The following is a 21,921-nucleotide window of genomic DNA, read 5'->3' on the forward strand; positions in this document are numbered from 1 at the left end:
GTATTGAGAATCAACTAAGACTAAATATGCAAGTAATTGCCATGTTTCATCAGAAAACCACATTTGAATTGTGTTTTTATATTAAATAATTCTCAGTACGAAAAACTGCTGTTGATTTCTACTTCAGTTTTTGTGCCCTGCTCCCCTGCAAGGATAGAAACACAAAACAAAACCCATGTGTCCATTTGCCTGGATTCCTAAAAATTTTGTGCTGGTATCTATGGATTCAGAATAGTTTTCAGTCCTAATCAGGGATAACTCTTGATGCTGGCTGCAAATAATTTGGCACATTTCTAGAAGTCATTTGCTGAAGTGATAAGTTTGACTATGTGATAGGAATACTTTCCCATGTAATCTTCACTGCTGCTTTGGATGTTCAGGCTTGTTGTCAGGCTTTTGTGGCTTCAAAATAGTAAGTCAGTTGTCTTCAGTTCACTTGAAAGAAGTAATTTCAAAGTGATACAGCCATATGTAATCTGAATGAAGTCAGTAGGAAATGTACACCAGTGTCAATCAGTGAATTGTTCCAGTCTTCATACTCTCTTGATTTAGTCTTCAATCTTAAGCATATTTTGTTGTTGAAGTTGAAAGGATTTACTTCCAGGTAAGCACAATTAGTATTGGCCTGGCAAATTGGTTCTAATGCAAAGGTTCTTACTGTGCTTCACAGTCAAGATATTTTTCTTTTGACTTCCAGGTGCTGAGCCAGTAATTCAGTTAATGTTCAGTTAATGTTTCATAAAATGCAGTGTCCTTCTTCATTGCCTGTAATAGCTTGCAATTCCTCTTTATAAAGATGAGTTTAGATTTTTTGTTGTATTCTTTCAGCCCTCATTCACAGTGGCTTCTGTTCCCTCCTTTTCTCCTCCTCATTCGATTTCACTTCTTGAAAGTTTGATACTGCAATCTCAGTAAGATGAGAGTACCAAGAGAGTGGGAAAATATTTGAAAACTCTTAGTAGCAGCATAAATTTTTATACAAACTGCTGCCTAAAATTTTCCCAGCTCAGAGTATCAAAGTAGAGGCAAAAAAAGAAAAAAAGACTGCTTTCTGTTGAAGGAAGGATGTTGCTTAGTCAGGACCCACTAGTGGGCCATAGCCTGATCCAAGGTGGGTCGCAACAGGAGCACAACCACCATGCAAAAGATTAAGATAATAAAAAATTAAGAAATGGGTCTCCAAATGCATGTTTGGGTTAAAAGTGGTTCCATGGTCTGAAAAGGTTGAGGATAACATGTAAGTGCCACATGTCTCAGAATAAAAGCCCTAGTGCAAGCAAGTGAACATATTACAGGCAACTCCCAATTTATGTGTGTTCTATTTGTGCGCAATTGTGCACATGCACGGTGCTGGGTACCTGGAAGTGGTACTCATAAATGGGATGACCTGGTTAACCAAGCCCTGCTGTTCCTCCAGCTTGTGTGAGTACTATATCCCTTAAACATGGCTGTTATGGGTGTGGCCCTTAGCAGTTACAGTTTCCCAGTATTTTACAGCTTCAATGAACATGGAAAACCCTTATTACAGTATGATAAACTGAAATATTTTTTGTTAGTTGAATACCTCTCAGTGTTCTGATTATATGACTGAATTGCTAAACAATTAAGGGATAGTACGATACCAAGTCAACACTATGTAGAGTGTTCAGCATTGTGAAACAACCACTACAGAAGCAACATAAGTTTTCAGCGAGTATTCCTTTGGGTTGCATTCTTCTCCATCCTGATCAAAGGCTGCCTGTCAGGAGGATTTAATGGCACTTCTGGTTGGGATAAGTGCACTTTCCAGACCCTGAAAAATTCAAGCCAGATGTTCAGCCCCTCCCCTTAGTTTGCTGAGAACGCTGTTGCACCACCCTGTTGCAGCAGACTTTCTTTCCATATGGAATCTAAAGATAGCAGGGATCAAAATCCACTGCGTTTTTGCCCAGTGATGATACAAACTGTTTAAACTTCACGTTTCCAGTCTGTAGCTTCGTCCTTCAGAATGCCAAATGCTTAACTGCTGCCACACTCCAATGCTGCTTAATTGCTCTTACTTAATTGCTGCTGCTTCCACTTCCTATAAAATGATGCCACCTCTCAAAACACCATGGTCTGATATACTGGTTTGTTCTGTAACCATAGGTTAAAGCAAACTATAGTTCCCCAGGTTCATTAATGTGTGTTTAGAATTGCTTAGTTATAAAGCTAAAATGGAAGTTTCCCCCCCCCTCTCCAGTGCATGTGTGCACGCGCATATGTGCATAAGCCTGAAAGTCGAACAGGCTCATTTCTGACATAATGCCAAACCATAGCTTAACATTATGCTTTTAAAGTTTATCCTATTGAGTGTAAAGGGGCTAAATCCCTGTCTGTTTTTTTGGGGGGTGAGGTTTGCTGCCTCCTGCTCACAATTAGTTTCAGGCAATGGAAGAGAGAGATTGGATTTGCATGTTCTTTTCAACGGAAGGATTGACATTTGTTTACTTTGCCTTCACCCTATTCTGAGGCAACTCTTGTCAGCCATGGGTTAAGCACATGCTCCTCAGTGAGGAGAGATTACAGGCATAAGGCCTATCCAGCCTTTCTGACTATCTTCACAGATCTACTTCATTTGAACCTAGGTTTCCCACAGCCAAGCCTGATGTTCCAATTAATCCACAGTAAACACTACTTTCCTTTTTGGCATCTATTCCCAGCTATTTTGCTTTCCTTTAGAAAATGTTCTCTGCTAGATCACAAACAGGCATGGCATCTGAGATTGTTGGGTTGGAGCCATTGAGAATGACATGCACCCAAGGAAATTGAATACATTGAAGAAAGATGTTAGGTGGTGCCGCATGAACTGAGTGTTCACACACCAAAATATTGTCATGTGCAGAAATGGCTCATCAGATGAGTCTTTAAGAAGTGTACTCTGAAGGTAGAGCTTTATATTGTATTTATTTTTACTTCATTTTAGTAATTGTGAAAGTTGAAGAAAGCATCCATGTTTCAAAATGAAAACTCAAAATGCATACTTCTATTAAGGCTTGATTTCCATATTGGCTTTCTGTGTGCACATTAATTTCACACTCATTTTAAGACTTGACTTTTTAATGACAAGGATAACTTTTGTTATCACCTTGCCATGGCGATCTCTGTTTATTGAATTGTAGTACATTGTAGAAGCCAACAGTTGTGATAAATGCTTTTATGCAGCTTATTCCTTTGTCTATTTTGAGAGATTATATTTACTTTTGAAGTCTTACAGGCAGAGTGAATGCACCTGTATAGCTTCAACACTACCTGTAGGCCCTTGTCTAGTGGTGGTTTACCTGGAAAAGAGATAGGATGAGCTCTTTGTGTATTGAATATGCATTCATGTTACAAGAGTTCTTTGGGCAGAATGGAAAGAGAGCTACTTCTATTTAAAAAAACACACACCAAAAAACACAAAGCAGACTGCACTGGGCAAGCATAGGAAGCTACAAAGTCCAGGTTTTGGAGTATTTTGGCTTTTTAGCTCAATGTTGTTTGCTTGTGATTGGCACAGGTCGCAGGCAGAGGTCTTTCACGTCACCTGATTCTTTTAACTTAAGATGCTATGGTTTTGACCAGGTACCACCTGGATGCTCAGCCAATGTGCTATTACACTTTTTTCTAGACACTGTTGGCAAAGAACACTATTATATCTAATAGGTTTCTTCTTTTAGCACAGAATACACTGATCAGCAGGGTTTGCAGACAATTGTTAATTTTTTTAAAAAATGCTTTAGGATTATTCATGTTCCATATATTACCTTGCAAGTCAGGATATTTTAACTTTTCACTATGGGAACACAGTTTTCTTGATTGCAACTGTTAATATCCAATCAAATCCAATACGTGGCCAGCTTGACTAAACCACTTCTGGTGCAATGGGACACCGTGAAGTGCTGTTTAGCTACCCAACACAACGTTACCTATTTATCTACTTGCACTGGTATGCTTTCGAACTGCGAAGTTGGCAGAAGCTGGGACAGAGCAATGGGCGCTCACCCCACTGTGTGGATTTGAACCACCAATCTTCCAATCCGCGTCCAAAAGGCTCAGTGGTTTAGACCACAGCACTACCCGCTCCCTAAAAATGTGTGTGGGTGCTTTGCATTAGGGGTGTAAGCGATGTCAGACATGGGCTGCTTTCCTTTCCTAATCTAGTGTTAGCCATTTCTGATGACTCAGTTGACCTCAAAAACATTTGAGACACGCAGATTACATTTCTAGGTTACCAAAGAGGAGAGATCCATACCGAGATAGCACAAAGGCAGATATTTAGCAAGATGGCATCTTCCTGGGTTCTGCACAACAATGGGGATGTGTATGTAAAAGACTTTAATTCCTTCATATGCATTTCTGTGGTCCAAGTGGTTAATTAAATCTGTTTTGCCATTGCTACAGGGCTATATGTGATGGATAGGTGCAAGATACGACTATACAATGCTGCTGATGAATAGTGTTTGCCCATGTGTTACTCAATAGCCAGATGCAAGCAACAGGTTTTTCACACCCAGTATAGGAGATACATGTTCAGAAGCAAGTTTCTACGCACAGGTTGCATCTGCTAATCTGTTTTTGTTTTAACTCCTTTACAACTCTGTTAATAAAGTAATTCCCACATACTGTACTCTTTAAAAAAAATGCTGTACACATTTTCCCATTTGGATATTAGATGGAAAAAGGGAAGGTGGAATGAGTACATTTTGATGCTAAGTGTTTCCAAAATGGCCTGTAATATATATGGAACCAAATTATTTCTAGGTCTGTTAAGAAAGCAACAAGAAATGTTTCATCTCATACCTACCTAGAAATCATGACCTCTATCTTAAGGAATATTTCTGTATGGATCCTCAATGCTGAAGGGGCAGAGTAGAATTCTTCATAATAAAACAGATAAATCCATACATGTAGGGATTTTCAACGAAGAGAAAAAGGCTCTATCCACGCATCCTCAAGGACCCTCTTCAATATTACTTTACTTGTTCCAGAACTCAGCCTGATCCTTCAGCTAAGCTTTGTGGAACCCTTGTTACTTGTTCATGCTAATAAATAGCTGAATGCATTTTGCAGAAAAGAAAAAAGTCTGCAATTGGTCATGATTGTACAGCTGTTGAATGCACAAGAACCCCATTTCCTCTAATGCCAACCCTGAACTAAAATTTAGGCTGCTGTTCTGGGAATAATTCTTATTAAACAGAGACTACTGAGTAGACATGTATACCATGGAACTGGCTTGCCGATCAGAAGGTCGGCGGTTCGAATCCCTGCGACGGGGTGAGCTCCTGTTATTCGGTCCTAGCTCCTGCCCACCTAGCAGTTCGAAAGTACGTCAAAGTGCAAGTAGATAAATAGGGACCGCTCCAGCGGGAAGGTAAACGGCGTTTCCGTGCGCTGCTCTGGTTAGCCAGAAGCGGCTTTGTCATGCTGGCCACATGACCCGGAAGCTGTCTGCGGACAAACGCCGGCTCCCTCGGCCTATAGAGCGAGATGAGCGCCGCAACCCCAGAGTCGGACACGACTGGACCTGATGGTCAGGGGTCCCTTTACCTTTACCTTTACCTTTACCTGAGCCACTTCTAAGCCTCTTTGCAAATTTTTCACATTTTGTGTTTGCCATTCGGAAATAGGGTTCACACTTGCTGTGTAGTACAGAGGTCCCAAACTGGTATGTGAACTTCATTTAGGTTGTCATTTAGGGTACAATAAAAATGGGCACAGTGTGTTACATTTGCTACAACAGGCAGAAAAAGTTAGTGATCTGCCAAGACTCTCAACAATTTTCAAGTGGCTTTTGAGTGGGGAAAAGTTGGTTAACCACTGGTGCAGTATTTTGTTTACTGGAGACAATATGCTTATGATTGCCAGTTGCTGAAAATTGCAAGTTGAGAGAGTGCTGTAACGCTCCTGCTTTTAGACTGTTAGACATCCTATAGGCATCTGGTTTGTTACTGTGAGAACAGGATGCTGAACTTAGATGGAACTTTTATCTTCAACAGGGGTGTTAGTGGGGCAGTGTGTGTGTGTGTGTGTGTGTGTGTGTGTGTGTGTGTGTGTGTGTTACTATTCTAAAACCAGCACTTGAGGCTTGGATCTTAAGCCTTTGTATAAATTGTCAGCTGATGAATGTCATGTTAGTTATGGACTGTGGGTAGCTAGTAGCTTTGTGCTGCTGCTGCTGTAGCAATAGCAGCAAGAGATCCCTACATGCCTCAGGTTTCCTCTCACTGTGTTTAACAAAATAAAGTTGGTACATATTAAACATAGTTATTCTGCCTGTATAGAATAGTTTTTGTGTGTGCACATATGCGCCCTACTGCACATTACATACATATTTAATAATTAAATATACGAGAAGCAAAAGTAGTTTACTGTGACTGCAAAGCCAGAATTCTATGAAATACCTAATTAAACTATGTAAATGTTTGATGCCCTGAAATTCACCTAGGTTTTGGGATGCATACCCTATTCGGTAGTAGTAATTATTTGAAGCAATACCACTCAGATTGGATTAAGTATGTTTTGAAAATGGCTAAATTGGTTGATGGTCATTTCACAGATGGCTGAGGGGGTTGGGACTCAGAAGAGCCACAGGGTCTGTGAAGTAAGAATTCTTTGAAGAAACAGCCTTCCATGGCTACTGGAACTTTACTGCACTCCATTGCAAAGCTTTAAGCAGCTATTGCCATAATTTTTAAAAATCTGTTTTTCACAACCATGAGTTTTAGTAGCGGTTTTTTGTTAGGTGGGGGGATTCTTAGAATTACGAATGCAAGAGAAGTCTCATAGTTCATGTTGTTGCAGCCATGTACTAAACAAAGCATCTTTGCATTGTAATCATTGCAGAGCAGTTAGAACAGTGGTGGCGAACCTATGGCACGCGTGCCCAAGTGGGCACGCAGAGCCCTCTCTGTGGGCACGCGCGCCATCGCCCCACTGGTCTAGGCCCTGCGGCGCGAGGGCGAGGTCTCCCGAGTGGCGCGGTGTCTCAAAGCGCTTGCCGGGCGGTGGAACCTTGTGGCGCGCGCGGCGGCGGCTTATTTTGGGCGCCGCACTCCGCGAGGGAGCCCCGCGGCGGGGCCGAGAGAGAAACGCCGGGATGTGGAGGAGCAGCGCCCGTGCCGCCTGGTGAGACGGGTGGGGGGCAGAAGGGGGCGGCCTCCCTCGCAGGGCTGGTGTCGCGGCGCCTCGAGCCACAGGCCTCAGGCCCAACCTCCCCCCGCCTGGGCAGCGACCTTGGGCGCCCCGAGCATCGCCCGCCCGCCCTCCGCCAGACTTCCCCCTGCCTTGAGGCGGCTGGAGAGGCCTCCCTCCCGGGGCCTCCCGCTTGGAGTTCAACAACTCTGGGGTACTCCTCCCAAAAAAAGCTCAACAACTCTCCCCCATTATCCCCCGGATTGGCACTTTGGAGAAATCATTGGGTTTTGGGTTGCAGTTTGGGCACTCTGTCTCTAAAAGGTTCGCCACCACTGAGTTAGAATGTGCTGGTGGGGATTGGGGAGCAATAGTGGCAGGTGATTAAAAAGGGGAAAGAGAGGAGTTTCAGAGTGAATGTCCTCCATGCGGACCAGTTACAAGATACGGTGTGACTTGTTGAGCTTTCAGTGCAAAAACTCCATATTGCAGGTTTTTCTCAGATTATAAGGGCTAGAGCAGGGGTCTGTAACCTGTAGAATTTTGAGAGGGTACTTGTGGGCATTGCCACAAAATGACTGCCATAGGAAGGCATGGAGAGTCATAAAATGCCTGCCATAAAATAGTTAATTACAAAATGTTGGGAGGTTCCAAACAAGGCTCCTCCCCTGCCCCAAACCTAGTGAAGCATGTGGGCCATACAAAGGGGACTGCATTCTATATCAGAAAGTTATCAGCAGAGAATAGCACACACATATGATCCCTCAGCCACCTGAATGTGGAGTTAGCCCGAAGGAAAAGCAATTGGGACACACAGTTTAATAACTTATTAAGAATGGCTTTTTCTCTGATGGGGCAGCAAGAAGAAATGGGGGCTGGGGAGGAAATAGCAGAAAGTGATAGAATGTTTCTTTCCAAAGTATAGTTCCTCCCAAATTCAGAAATAGGCTTCCAAGGAGTGTTGCCATTTATGAGGAGCTTTATACTGATGGAAAGAAATGAATGCAATTCAGAACCAACACAAAAATTGAAAGGAGAGAGAAACATGTTGATCCTGGACTCAGCTACGCAGCTGCAAATAAAATGGTTATGTGTGTTGTAAAGTGCAAAGTATTCAAATTAACAATAGATGATGGCAGCGAGCTATGGCAAATTCAATATATTTTTCAAAACCTTTTTTAAAAAGCATTTTCACAGTGTTTTTTTTATGTGTGTGTAGATTCCACCCTGGTCCTAAAAGGGAATGGGTTTTTTTATTCCAGCATTAAAGCCGGGGCTCGAATCTCCGAAATATAATTGATTGTGAAAAAGTAGTGGTGAGATTAATATTGAAGACCACAAAAAGGGTTTTAAAAAATATTAAGAAAAAAGAGGACAGGAATTTAGCTCTTTCTTCCAAAATCCAAGTGTCCTCACACCACATGAATAGTAATTGCTATTCAGAACTTTAAAGCATTTTCTTTCCTTTTTTTTCAGAAATCCATGCAACAGGATTCAACTACCAGAACGAAGATGAAAAAGTGACACTCTCTTTTCCCAGCACACTTCAAAAAGGTAAAGGTTTCTCTACAAATGTTGGTTTAGAAGCTAGATGGCTCAGCAGAGGTCCAAAACATTTTGCACCTCATCCCCAGGGTAGGATTTTCTTCTGTTGGAATATGCTTTTGAAAACTCACCCTTCCCTGTATTTCTCAATATGTTGGTAACTGAACCAAATAGAGTCCAGTTTCTTAAAGTTCAAGAAACTTTCCAAAAACCTTTAAAGCCTTAGTAACTGGAAACTGCCTCGTATTTAGTTGACTTGATTTTTCATTCGAATTTGAATGGGATTGAAGTACAGTTAATCTAGTCTGGATCCAATTTAGTAACTGTCCCTCTGTAGGAGTTTATGTGCACTATTCGTCATGCTGTGCCAATTTATTACAAAGTAGAAATAGATTACATTCATGTTGAGTGGCTCTTCTGACCAGGTTTGGGCTTTGTATAGTAATGTGATACACCAGTCTTCATGCCTGTCTTTGTAATAATGTTGGCTTCACGCCACCCACACTTTTGATTGTAGCCACATATATACATCTGTATGTCAACTGAAGGATAACACTTTGTAGAACTGGCAAAGTGGGCTCTGGTCCACAGATGCTGTGTCACAATACATTTTAATCTGTGTGTGCTACCAGATTCTGGCATGTTTCCTGCTGTTTGCTGACACTCCAGTCCCTCTGGAAATGCTAATCCTAGTCCAGCCACCATAGATGCTACTACACAGAAGCTACTACACAGAATAAGAAAGGATCCAAAATTGAAATAAAGTATGTCAACAAGCACCGAAATTCAATACTGAGCCGAATGAAGAGGAAAGTACTTAAACTTGTCACAACTTCTGCAAACATTTGCTCATGGTGGCAGAAGTGGAGTGTTAAGAAACTGAGAGCAAATAAAAACCCTCACCTGAAACAAAGAAAAAACATCATTTTCAGTTACCCATAAATAAACTTTGCTTATGAAAACCAATGAAATGCTATGCATAGTATATATTGCTAACCCCCAAAACTATAATGACTGCAAGCCTGGTTAGAGATCTTGCAGTGTTGTGTAGCAACAGGTTACAGGTGATCTAGATTCCCCCTTGAAACTCCCCTTCAATATGTACTGTTACTTACCCTGTTTTGTCATCATTTCATACATTCCCTTCCCCCTCTCCTACTTCATACCATTGCATTTTGCTTATGTTAGATGATCATGGAAAAAATCTAATGTTTTCTTTGCCTCACCAAGACAGTCTGTTCTTTGGGGCAAGTTAATGTCCATTGTGGTGAATATGACACAGGTTAAGCAATAGTACACATTCTGGAGGGGATAAATCAACATGAGGATACTGTCTTGAACAGCAGCCTTATTGCAGTCTCCACCCCACCCCACCCCACCCCAGTCTTAACATATAGTTGGCCTCCAAAAAACTGTCGTTATCACCTTGGTTTATGAAGCTGGCTTGCTTTCACTAAAGCATAATTATTATTAACCACAGTTTCGGGCTTGGGTGATATGCCAAACTGCAGTTTATGTAAAATGGAAGCAGAGGCTTACAGTATCTTCCTTATGGTTGCACTGATAGAATGTAGGGTCGGGGCATGGAAGCCCTGGGGAAGCTGGTTTAGCAGAAAGACCAGATGCAGTCACTGGACTCTGGTGAGCTGCTTCAGCACACTGTTCTGTGTTCTGTGCTTTGGGGTTGGGCATGATGAGGGAGAAGTTGATGCTTCTTGAACTATTCAGCTTTATCCATGATATTATGCTACAATAATTAAATTTCACTTTGATGGGTACTTTTAATTAGGTAGCTGATGAGCTTCACCTTTCAAAAGTAGGTGTTGGTATGAATTGTGATGAGTGGCAGAATGAATTTGACTGACAGAATTATTTGGTGTTCATCATCAGCAAAACGTGCTGTAGGAACATTTGCCATGTGCTTCTCTGCTTGGAGCTGGAGGCAGATGAGCTATTTATGCTAGACAGATCTGTTTGTTGATACCCATAAAGTGTTCAGCTGAACTTTGGTTAGTGCTGCTTCAAGCATTTAATGCACAACTGCTGGTCAAGTTAGGCTACAGTCAGCACTGAAACTTTACACACTGCTTTGAAAATTAGTTTAAAAAACAAAGCTCCTAAATGCTCTGCTCTATAAACAAATGATTATAGGTTGATCCAAACATTATTTTGCTGTATTCAGCAACATACAAAGATGGCATTGTCAGTTTTACTCCCCCCCCCCAAAAAAAAATCCAGAATGCTGGTCAAATTTTACTCATGATACTTAATCAGCAGATATCTAATTTGCTGGTCTGGAATAGCTTCTAAAACTTGAAGCTTCACCCAGGCCTGGAAAAACAACCCCAAATTCTTGTGCTGTTATCAAAAATTTTAGATGCCAGGATAAACGGGCACCTGAGAGTTCTGTGCTCTGTTTTCCATCTCTGCTTTTAAGTGATACATCATACTCTTTCCTCTGAGTTCACCTCCTCTGTGTGTGACTTCAGCTTCTTCCCTGCCATCTTACAGCATGGAACAGCTTCATATGGAACAACAGAGTTCTCCTCTTTATTCACCATGTTGTGTTCTTTCTCTAGGTGTGCTTCTTCAGCAAAACGTTTTTTGAGTTGTCCAGGACTTCCATGACAAGCTCTTTTTACTGCTACTTGGCTCTAGTTCCATCCCTGCCTCCTATCTCGAAGTTCAAATCCCTACTTTGCTTATCTAATCTAGGTTAGAAGTCTTCAGGCCTTGGATTCCGCATACATTTTGGTTTTGCTGTATTAATATGTAATGAATGGTGTTAAGGTTGTCAAGCCCTAACCTCCCTGCGCTAGCATCCTTACCACAGCACCCTTGCATTAATCTACATAATCCTGATCTGCAACAAGAGAGGAGGTGCCATTTACACAAGATAAATGGCATCCTAGTTGGAATATGCTTGAAAAATATTGCATCTCAAGGCATTTGGAGAGGGAACAGGTTATTCCAAAGGGACAACAAATAATCCAAACACCTTTGTCCATTTGAGCATTCTGGATGGAGCACATTCACATAGCAAGTCTTCATAAACTGTCTTCCTCTTTTTAATCACAGGAATGGGGACGTTAAAAATAGATTTTGTTGGAGAGCTGAATGATAAAATGAAAGGCTTCTATCGAAGTAAATACACCACCCCTTCTGGAGATATTCGCTATGCTGCTGTTACCCAGTTTGAGGTATGGACTCCTATGATGTGTGGCCTACCATTTCCATTACGACTTTCATTGGAAGTAGCATGCCTTGTACATGTACCTTAGAGTCTCTAACAAGACAATTGTGTACTTTCTTAGCTGTAGCTAATTTGCTGTGGCCTCTTTAGAAATCCACCTGTTTCCATTTCTTGTCAGTGAATCAGAAGGCACTCAGTATCAATATTACTTAAGCTGTGATCTATTAGCTGATAGAGCCTTAGGTAATAAACAGTACTTTGGAAAGGGCTAAAATTCGCTGATAGTCCTTGTTGTAAACTGTATATCTCTCCCCTCACTCCCCAATATTTATTTTTTTAAAAAACAGAAGTCTGGGAGATAGAAACAGTGGTCCAAGAGTTAACATTTGGTTATGTGCAGGGGTGAGGTAGGAAGTCCACTGGAAAAGCCCCATCTGAAACCTTGCCTGGTTTCTGACCCTTTACCAGAAACTGTACATGTTTGTTTGTTTGTTTTGTAATTGATCCACATCTACTATCCATGTGGAATAAGTGGATAATGCTTTTGATTTAAACCTTGGAAGAATTATGTGAATCATTGATTGGCTGATGAACCAAGGTCTGATTGGCCCTGAATAAGTTACAAGCTGTGTCTGTTTGTTTGTGTCTGTAAAACGGCTTCCTAATAACCTTCCTCACATTGAAAGGACAAGGATTGAAACAAATTTTGTACACCAAGGGAGTAGCAGTCTGTGGGGCGATGTTGCTCACTTGGCTTCCAAATACTGAGCATAGCTGCCAGTTCCTCTGAGGGGACGGGTGTGGGTGTGGCGGCAGCACCAATCCGACTCTCCTGCTTCTGCACCTGCAGTGCACTTTCTCACCTCACCCATGCTCCTCTCAAGAAGCAGCAACAACACTGCAACAAGCTGGTGACTAGTGCTTGCCTTGCTTTTACCACCTCACTGACTGCAACTGCACCAAATATATAATAGAAAAGAGCTTATTAATAGGAACCGTCAGGGATAGAAGCAAAATACAGTAGCCGCCAAGTAGAATTATTATGTCTCTCCAAATTTTATGCTTCCAGTCTTCTTCAAATTTCATGGCTGTCAGTGTAGTTTTGTGCATGCTTCTTGAATACCTGTATTCCCCCCCCTCATTTCCTTGGTTCTTTCTTTTCATTTGCCTTCACGTTCCCCATTGTTGGTCTGCAGTGCATTTCTGTGTTCTTCTGTCCAAGTTATCTAAAGACTGTATTCTACTTGGAAAATGTAGCTTTTTGGATTTAAGGTCTGTTCTTGCATGGTACTGTCAGAAATTGACCCTCACTTGCTTTGGCTAGTTAATGTTCTTATGTCTTTCAGGCTACAGATGCTCGGAGGGCCTTTCCTTGCTGGGATGAGCCAGCCATCAAGGCAACCTTTGATATCTCATTGGTGGTTCCTAAAGAAAGGGTAGCTTTGTCGAATATGGTAAGTATTACTTATAATCTTGGTTTACCTGTGTATGGGAAATAGCATTATCTGAATGTTTGACCCAGCAGGGTAATAAATGTGCATTGTAAGGAGGATAAATTTCTAAGTATGTGGTCACTATTTATTGATTATATAAACAAATCAGCACTGTTGCAACAACTGCATGTGACGCAAGCTTCACTATGGAGAGACCTACTTTAGTAATGAATTACCATTATGTGTACTTCAACTATACCAAATGTCATTATCAACCTGTACTCCAGGTTTTGTTCTGTTTAGTTTGTGTTTAATAAAATACATTTTTTTGTTAAAAAGGTAAGTGTTTAATGAATAAAATGTAGATTGATACTGTAGTTGTGGCAATGCCAGCAAGAAGGTCTAAGACAATGAGTTGTATCGCACACCATTCGTACTTGGAGTGGACCAATTGAAATTAATGGACATAGCTAACTTAGATCCATTAATTTCAGTGGGTCTAATCTGAGTATGATAAATGCTTTTTACAATCAGTTAGGGATTCTATTTACAATCAAGCAGTATATAATTTAAAAACAAACAAAATAAATAAACCTAATACTTCTAAATGTATGTCATCCATACTGTTTATGGACTCTAATGTAAATGTTCAGACTTTTAACACCCCAAAATGTTTTATTTTCTTACTAGTTAGCTCATATGAGTGAACTGGCAAGCTATAATTTTCAGAGAATTAGGAAGTAGATAGGAATGACTGTGCATGAAAGACTGGTGGCTAGAAAGACTGCATGAGAGACTGAGGTCTTTTGTGGCTTGTTCATGTAAAGCGAAACCATGGTTGGTCATTGTATATAAATAGGCATGATGGTTACTTCTGGTATTATATCATGGTTTGTTGACTTAACCCTAGTTAAAAACTTGAATGTGTCTTGAAACAAATCTTCAAGAGTGCTCCTGAGGAAGAACTTATTTGGGCTAAATATTTTCTTGTGCACCTAGAGGTTATTTCCTTTTTCCAAGCTAAGCCTGAAGAGCTTGTATGTCCATTTGTTGTCTTGCAGGCAGAGGAGCAGGGAATACTATCTATTTCAAACCATTAGCTCAGTTCACATGCCTTAAATCATTGTTTGAAATCCAGTTTAGTGTGGTTCTGAGCAAACCTAGAATTCTTGGTTTACAGCAACACTCTAACCAAGGTTGATGGAGAAATAATACTGAACTATGGTTAACAGCAAACTAGGGGGAAATGGGTGGGGAGGCAAGAGCATGCAGGATAGTAGTTGGCAATCTAAATATTACAAAGATCAAGAAATTAAGATTTTGGTGGTTACGGAGGTTGGAAATGGTCTTTGATTACCTTTCTTACATCCCAGCTGCATTGGTAATGGGTAAAACAAGAACTGGAGATGTGGACCCTGTTGCCCCCCCCCCTTTGTAATGAAGAGCAACTTGGCAGAAAGCAAGGAGATGGATATGATAGAACAAGATTAGGGAAACTGCACAGAAAGAAAAAGAGCAGGTTAATGAGCCTCGTTTCAGACATCTGTTTGATACTGCAAAATAGCACAGGAAATACCAGCCCCAATCTCTCCAGCAATCTCGTGAAATCTGGTGTCACTTCAAAGCCAATCTAACTAGTCTCTTCCAAACATCTTTCCTTGGAAAGAATGTCACTGATCGGAGGCCCTACCCTGATGATGAAAACCTGGTGGAAGTGAAATTTGCCCGAACTCCTGTGATGTCAACATATCTTGTTGCTTTTGTGGTTGGAGAATATGACTTTGTTGAGACCAGGTCCACTGATGGCATATTAGTCCGTGTTTACACTCCAGTTGGCAAAGCAGAACAAGGAAAGTTTGCATTAGAGGTAAAGCATGCTTCCATATCTTTCAGTAACTTTGACAGTTGCTTAAGAATAAACATACACCAGTGCCCCTGTTTTTTACTTTGGAAATATTTTAATATTATTTGAACTTCTTGCTTCAACTGCTTAGCTGCCATTCCTGTGTTAAAATGGAGAAAATCTCAAAAAAGAAAAACAAACTTAGATGCATTTGCTTAATGCAGGGAGCTTATTGACAGTGCAGATGGTTGTTTGAGTGTAAAAGGTCCCAGGTTTAATCCCTGGCATCTTTAGGTAAGCCTGGAGAGGACCCATGTCTGAAACACTGGACAGCTGCTGCTGGTCAGTGTAGACAATATACAGTCAAACCTTGGTTTTCAAACTTTCAGCTGCCGAATGTTTCGGAAGCTGAACACCAAAAACCCGGAAATGAATGCTTCCGTTTTCGAACGTGCCTCAGAAGTCGAATGGCTTCCGAGGCGTGTTTCTCAATTTTCCTCCTTGAACTTTATGACAGCCCTTTGATCCTCAGTTTCTGAACATTTCGGAAGTCGATCAGACTTCCAGAATGGATTATATTCAAAAACCGAGGTTCCACTGTATTACCCTAGATCAGACATAGGCAAACTTGGTCCTCCAGATGTTTTGGGACTACAACTCCCATGATCCCTAACAGGACCAGTGGTCAGGGATGATGGGAATTGTAGTCCCAAAACATCTGGAGTGCCTAGTTTGCCTATGCTTGGCCTAGATGAATTCTGCATAAGGCCTGACTTGGGCAACTTCTGATGTTCATGCTGTGACAGGGGAAACTTTGTTTTCCAGGCACTGGTTGGAAGTAGGGCATATATTGTCACCTAAGCTGAACAACTTACAGTATAAATGGTTAGCTCCATAATCTTTTAGCGTTGCCTAATTATTCAGGCTTCAGAGATTTATGGCTTATGTGATTGGGTGGAGCTGGGAAAGAGATGAAGTGATAAATTGTGAACTTTCTGTTAAACGTTTTTTTCCTTATGGGTAAAACTGTGGGTACATATACTTCTTCAAATTTGATTAGGTATGTCCCGGGGGGGGGGCAGATAAAATGGCTTTAAAACCCTTATCCCTGTCCCCTGGGCAAGCATTAAACCCTCTTTGGTGCAGGGTTTAGATAGTTTTGGAATTTGTTCAGGCCTCTCTTTTTTGCACATATTCATCAGAACATGTGTGTTCCATTATGTAAACATGTTGTGTGTGTAGATTTGGCAAAGGCCAGAGTTGACATAGTTTTAACAACAACTGCAGTTGGTTTAGGAGTAAAAGTTAAAGCACAATATCTTAAAGTCAGTTAACAGGTCTTCATTATTTTGACTTAACACACCATGCTCTCTATTATTTTTCTCCTTTCCCCCCTTAGGTTGCTGCTAAAACGCTGCCTTTTTATAAGGATTACTTCAATGTTCCTTACCCTCTCCCTAAAATTGATCTCATAGCTATTGCAGACTTTGCAGCTGGTAAAGTATTTTGTGTTACCTCTGAGTTTTATTTGAATTGTAAAACATTTTAGGAGATGGTTCTGTGTATCAATATCAATAAACCTTTGTATTTATTTTATAAAGGTGCCATGGAGAACTGGGGCCTTGTTACTTATAGGTATGCTGTTAAATACTGTCTTTCCTCCCTTCCGTGTCCTTTGTTGACTAATTTTTCCACGTTTTATCAGATAAAGTGTAGAAAGCTGTCATGATTTGGGCTTGTTTGGTAATTTTCTCAAAATTATTTTCCATTTTGCGCAAGTTGAAGTTTCCACAAAAATAGGTATTTGAGCAGATCCATCAGAAAAGTAGAGCTTTATAAAGCCACAATATTCAAGAATATTATATTATTTTAAAAATGCAGCACCTTTAATTTAGATCCTTTGTTTGTATCTTCTCCCACCCTTCTGTAGCCCAATGCAGACATAAGCTACAATCACACATAATGCCAACACAAAGTTTAGTATTCTATACTTACGGCTCATATGTTCTCCTCTTCTGCACTATCATGGCCACAGTGACATTGTAGGCTTTTGCTTCCATTTTCAAGTAGCCAGTTTCTATTTCTGTCTCAACACAAACAAACTAAAATTTATTGAAACAAGCCAACTTCAGGCTGTTGTTAGTGATATGCGTATGCCACAGTAAACCATAGCTAGCATCAACCACAGTTGTCAGGTTAGACACAACAAGAAAATGCTTGTATCTGAAAGCAGAAGCAAAGGCTTCCAGTCTTCCGTGATTGAAGAGAGTAGACAGGAAGCACACAAGACGCATACTCAAACTGTGGTTTTGTGTTGTGTGTGAGCACAGCCACTCTCATAGCCGTGGTTAAGATAACATAAACAAGTTGCGAGTTGCATGTTTTCTCCTATACCTCTTCTTGGAAATGAACTTACCCTTCTCCTCAACCACAGTTAACTTACATTGACATTGATGCTCACTATATTTGAGGCTAAGCAGGGTTAGCTGATTAGGAGTTGAATTCATAGTTCAAAGTTGGTTTCAAATGCTGCTTGACCATAATCACGGTCAGTATCAGAACTTCCATATTTAACTTAATTATGGTCAAGAGCACACCAGTATTTTGCCCTGCACCCATTTAGAGAATGGGAAGTTCACTTTAATTTCAAGTTGAGCAGGTAAACTTTTGTAGCTGCAAAGTAAAAAGTTATAAGCTCCTTATGCAAAAACGTCAAACAGCAGGCATTCAGTGTGCATTTTGTAAGATATGCCCTATTTTTCTGTGTATAAGACTAGGTTTTTCCCCTTAAAAATAATGTCAAAAATTAGGGTCAAAAATACACAGATACATCTCCCCCCATTTTCTTAAATCTGAGTCCCCAAAAACAGGGGGCGTCTTATACATGGGGGCATCTTATAGATGGAAAAATACGGTAATTCTCAAATAATTTAGGGGCTGTATATGCCTTCAACAAATTTTCCAGCAATAAATATCCAGAACAACATGAGCCCATGCATATTCTAGCATTACATATAGTGCATTGAAGACCAGTCTCTTGAGCAGATTCCTTGAATAGCTTCCTTCCCTTAATATAAAACTGCTTCTAACTTGCCACAAATATAAAGAGCAATTAGGGATTTGGTGCTAGGGCAGCTAACACAAATTCATATGAAAGATAATGCATGCCATGGGGGCATTTCCTTTGTTACGAATTCTCTAATGAAACTCTCCCTGTTATCCTTAGCTTGTAGGTGCAGTGAGTAGGGGAATGAGGGCTGCAGTTGAAGAAAAACTGTATGTGGGGATGAGTCTCTGCATTATACCCTTAGAAAAGATCTTTGTGCAACTTTTAGTTCAACTTGTAGTTCTAAAGTAGTATACCAAGTTTTCCTTGCTGCCTAGCACGCACACACACACACGCACACACACACACACACACACACACACACACACACACACTCTCCATCTGATCTATCTTTGTTGCATTCCTAACGCCTTCACCCCAGATTTATGGCAGTCTTTGGGCCTGTGCAGATGCATTCTTTTTCTCAACCCATCCTGCTGTTTTCAAATTGTTTCAAGCTGCCAGGCAAACTCGGGTTCGTGAGTGGGCCTTATCTTACAGTGAAAACAGAGGGAGGTTCCTTTATATCAGAACACTCTGGGGCCATATCTTTCTATGGACTGAACCCCATTCTTCCAGATTGCAAATTATTTTTGAAATTTTAATCTCATTTCCTCTCCCTCACAAATTATTGTGACCTTTGGTGGTCTCCAACATCTTTCCACCATTGCTGGAAAGTTTGGGCAAAACAGTTAGTGGTAACTGAGCTCACTGTACCGCCATCTTTCTGATCTGGTACAGCTATGGCAAGTGTGCCCTTTAAAATATTTTGATTTAAAATAACTCTAGCCCTGGTCATCAGAAGGCATTTGGTAGGCTATAATAACACAAAGTCTCTGACTTCCTCTCCAGTTGCCATTGTTCCTATATCTTTGACCCACTGAATCACAGCAGTTCCCCCCCCCCCCATGTAGATATTGTATTTTTTTCTTGCCCAGCCATCCCTGTAAAAGGCTTTCAGGACAAAAGAAAAAAGAATCATTTGTTCCTTTCCCACCATTTCCCAAACTTTCATTCATAAAAAGCACTTCCCATCTGCCGTTTTTCCAAGTATTTGTAAAAAACAATAAATTTATTAAAAAAAATCTGCTGAGTGACTAAAAATCTACCCCCGTTTAATCAGTCAGTGTTAACTGATTATTTAATTGTAGCAGCCCTAGTTACGATGGCTCTGTGCTAATCAAATGAATGTTCAAATGAAGCAGATAGAACATAGTTTGGCCATTTGCCCAGCCTGTCACTGCTCCCACTGGAAAAAAGAGGTGTAGACCAGAATCTACTTTGCAGAATTTTGCAAGGAGCATAAGAGAGCTTTTACTTTTTTATACACAATCACGTGATCATTGGGTTTTATTTCCTTTCTCTGCCAGTCTCTTCTAGAAAAAGCCCTTTTAAATTTCCCCCCCTGGTAGCTAGATTGAAGTGTGACTAGGAGACTTTGAAACATATTGGTGTGGAGTGGTAGTGCCCCTGAGCACAACTCACCTTGTATCCTTTTTCTGTGTGTCAGTTCTAGAGTAAGCTTTTCTATTCACTCTGTGTGACTCATTTTAAAGAAGCCATGCCTTGTAGATCTGTGGCTTCCTCTTTGCATCCCTGCGTGCACTGAGCTAAAGAACACAGCAATAACATAAATAATAATAATAATAATAATAGCCCACCCTTTTAGCTCGGTCCCTGTTATACAGAGTATCGGAATACTGGCACCTATATCTCTGGCATTCAACATGGCAACTGCAATCTCCTTAATGTGGGGCAAATTGCTAGGCATCAGGAGGTTACTGTGGAGCAGCCATGTTAACACTTTAGCTAAGAGTGGATAATGGGGTCCTAATAAATAGGTCGGGAGTGTTGCAGAATTTTAGGAGTTGTAATGACCTGGAAGCCTCTTTCCATGCTTTGGTTATGCCAATTAGTAAAACATCCCAAATCCAAAAATTCATTATATAATAGGTCCTTTTGTAGAGAGTTTTTGTTGGTGAACTCTTGCAGGGTTGAACAAATAGTTGGTAGCTTTGTGATAATTTATGAAATGAACACAACAAACTGACGTGTAACTGAGGAAAGTTATTTGCTGAGCTGCCTTTTTTCAGACCAGTTATTATTAAATGAGATGGATTTTTGAGGGGTAGGTGTAATGGTGCTGTCTTCCCTCCTTGCCCTCCAAGGAAAAGTACTCTTTGATGCATCATAGCAGATATGAAATGTTAACCTTGCTGTTTTCACTTATAAGCATGAAGCACTCTTAAGTTTTGTTTAGATGAGTTTGATAGCTTGATTGATTTAAAAAATTGTGCTTTTCTCTCTAAGTCACCTTGCTTCAGTCTCTGTTCTTTCTCATACACAGGGAAACTGCACTGCTGATAGATCCCAAAAACTCCTGTTCCTCCTCCCGCCAATGGGTGGCTCTCGTCGTGGGCCATGAACTTGCTCACCAGTGGTTTGGGAACCTTGTGACTATGGTACAAAAATTGTATTTGACTTTGCCTTGCTCTGGGCTTAGATCAAGGTTACTCAGTTTCCCACCTATTACTTGTCCTGAGTGTATCTGCTCATGGTCACAGCAGATTCCTCATGTTTTCGTATGGTGTTGCAAGTGTGCATGTCTGCCTATGCAGAGTATTATTAGGAAAAATGGCAGCATTGGGGCATCAACAGCACCTGGAGATTTTCAGTGGGTTACATGTCGCTCACAGGTTGCCTCATGAGATGCTGTAGGGAGAAGCGTTGTGCACTACCATTGAACATTTTGTCTGCTCCCCTCTAGGATTCACAGTGCCCGGCAATGCAAAAGAATGTGCCATAATACACAATAAAGCATTTAAATAAATAAATAAATGAATGAATGAATAAATAAGGTTAAAACCTGCGTTAACTGCTTAACCCAAATACCATTATGATCCCCCTCACCCCTTGCAAGTCTAGGCAGGTCAGAAACTTCTGATTTGTGCAAATCTGCAAATTTTAGTAGCGGGTTTTTTTTTTTAAGGGGGGTATTCTTAGAATTACGGATGCTTCTTCTGGCATATGGGGTGAGCCGCACATTTACAAGCTTATATTTGCAGCTATAAAGTCTTTTAAAAGTGTGGGGAGCTGAAATTCTTAGGATGCTGAGTTAGACGGCAATTATACCTCAGTGGTATTAGTGTAAAATCACTGTTTATAAACTTAACATTCGAATCCAATAAGTACTATCCACTTGTGGAAAAGGATTTCTCTCTGTGACGTTTCAGAGTGCTTGTTGAATTTCCATATGTTACAGCAGGAATGGTGAACCTGTGGCCTTCCAGTTTGATTATTATTTATTTCATATGTTTATATACCACTTAATACTAAATCTCTAAGTGGTTTACAAATATTTATTTACTGGTATATTGTTTGGATTCCCAACTCCATCAGCACCATTCACCATGGCCATGTTGATGAGATTTGTAGTTCAATATTTGGAGGGATAAAGGTTCTCCATCTTTGTCTTAAGAGCTAGGGGAATAGCTTTCTTTTCCTCCTAACGTCTCCATAATCAGCGCCCACAAGATAACTTTACTTGCAAATGAGAGGGAAGTTTAACCTCTTTTCTTTTCAGTTTAATTTTTTGTACGTCATTTTCCCCTCTCCTGCATTATTGGCAAGGCCACCTTTCCTCCTTTGTCACATGACCTCTCAGTTGCTA

The 21,921-nt window shown here is 40.7% G+C and overlaps 1 protein-coding gene across 1 annotated transcript in view; it reads left to right on the forward strand.

Moving 5' to 3' along the window:
- Positions 1-21,921, forward strand: part of NPEPPS (aminopeptidase puromycin sensitive) — a 75,343-nt gene that overhangs the window by 26,661 nt on the left and 26,761 nt on the right. The window contains 7 exon segments of the mRNA XM_033169588.1: positions 8,608-8,685; positions 11,755-11,876; positions 13,216-13,323; positions 14,969-15,169; positions 16,545-16,641; positions 16,747-16,780; positions 20,599-20,713. Of these exon segments, the coding sequence (XP_033025479.1) occupies positions 8,608-8,685; positions 11,755-11,876; positions 13,216-13,323; positions 14,969-15,169; positions 16,545-16,641; positions 16,747-16,780; positions 20,599-20,713 (755 nt within the window).

The sequence above is a fragment of the Lacerta agilis genome, chromosome 14 (assembly GCF_009819535.1).
Source record: "Lacerta agilis isolate rLacAgi1 chromosome 14, rLacAgi1.pri, whole genome shotgun sequence".
In the NCBI taxonomy this organism is placed as follows: Eukaryota; Metazoa; Chordata; class Lepidosauria; order Squamata; family Lacertidae; genus Lacerta; species Lacerta agilis.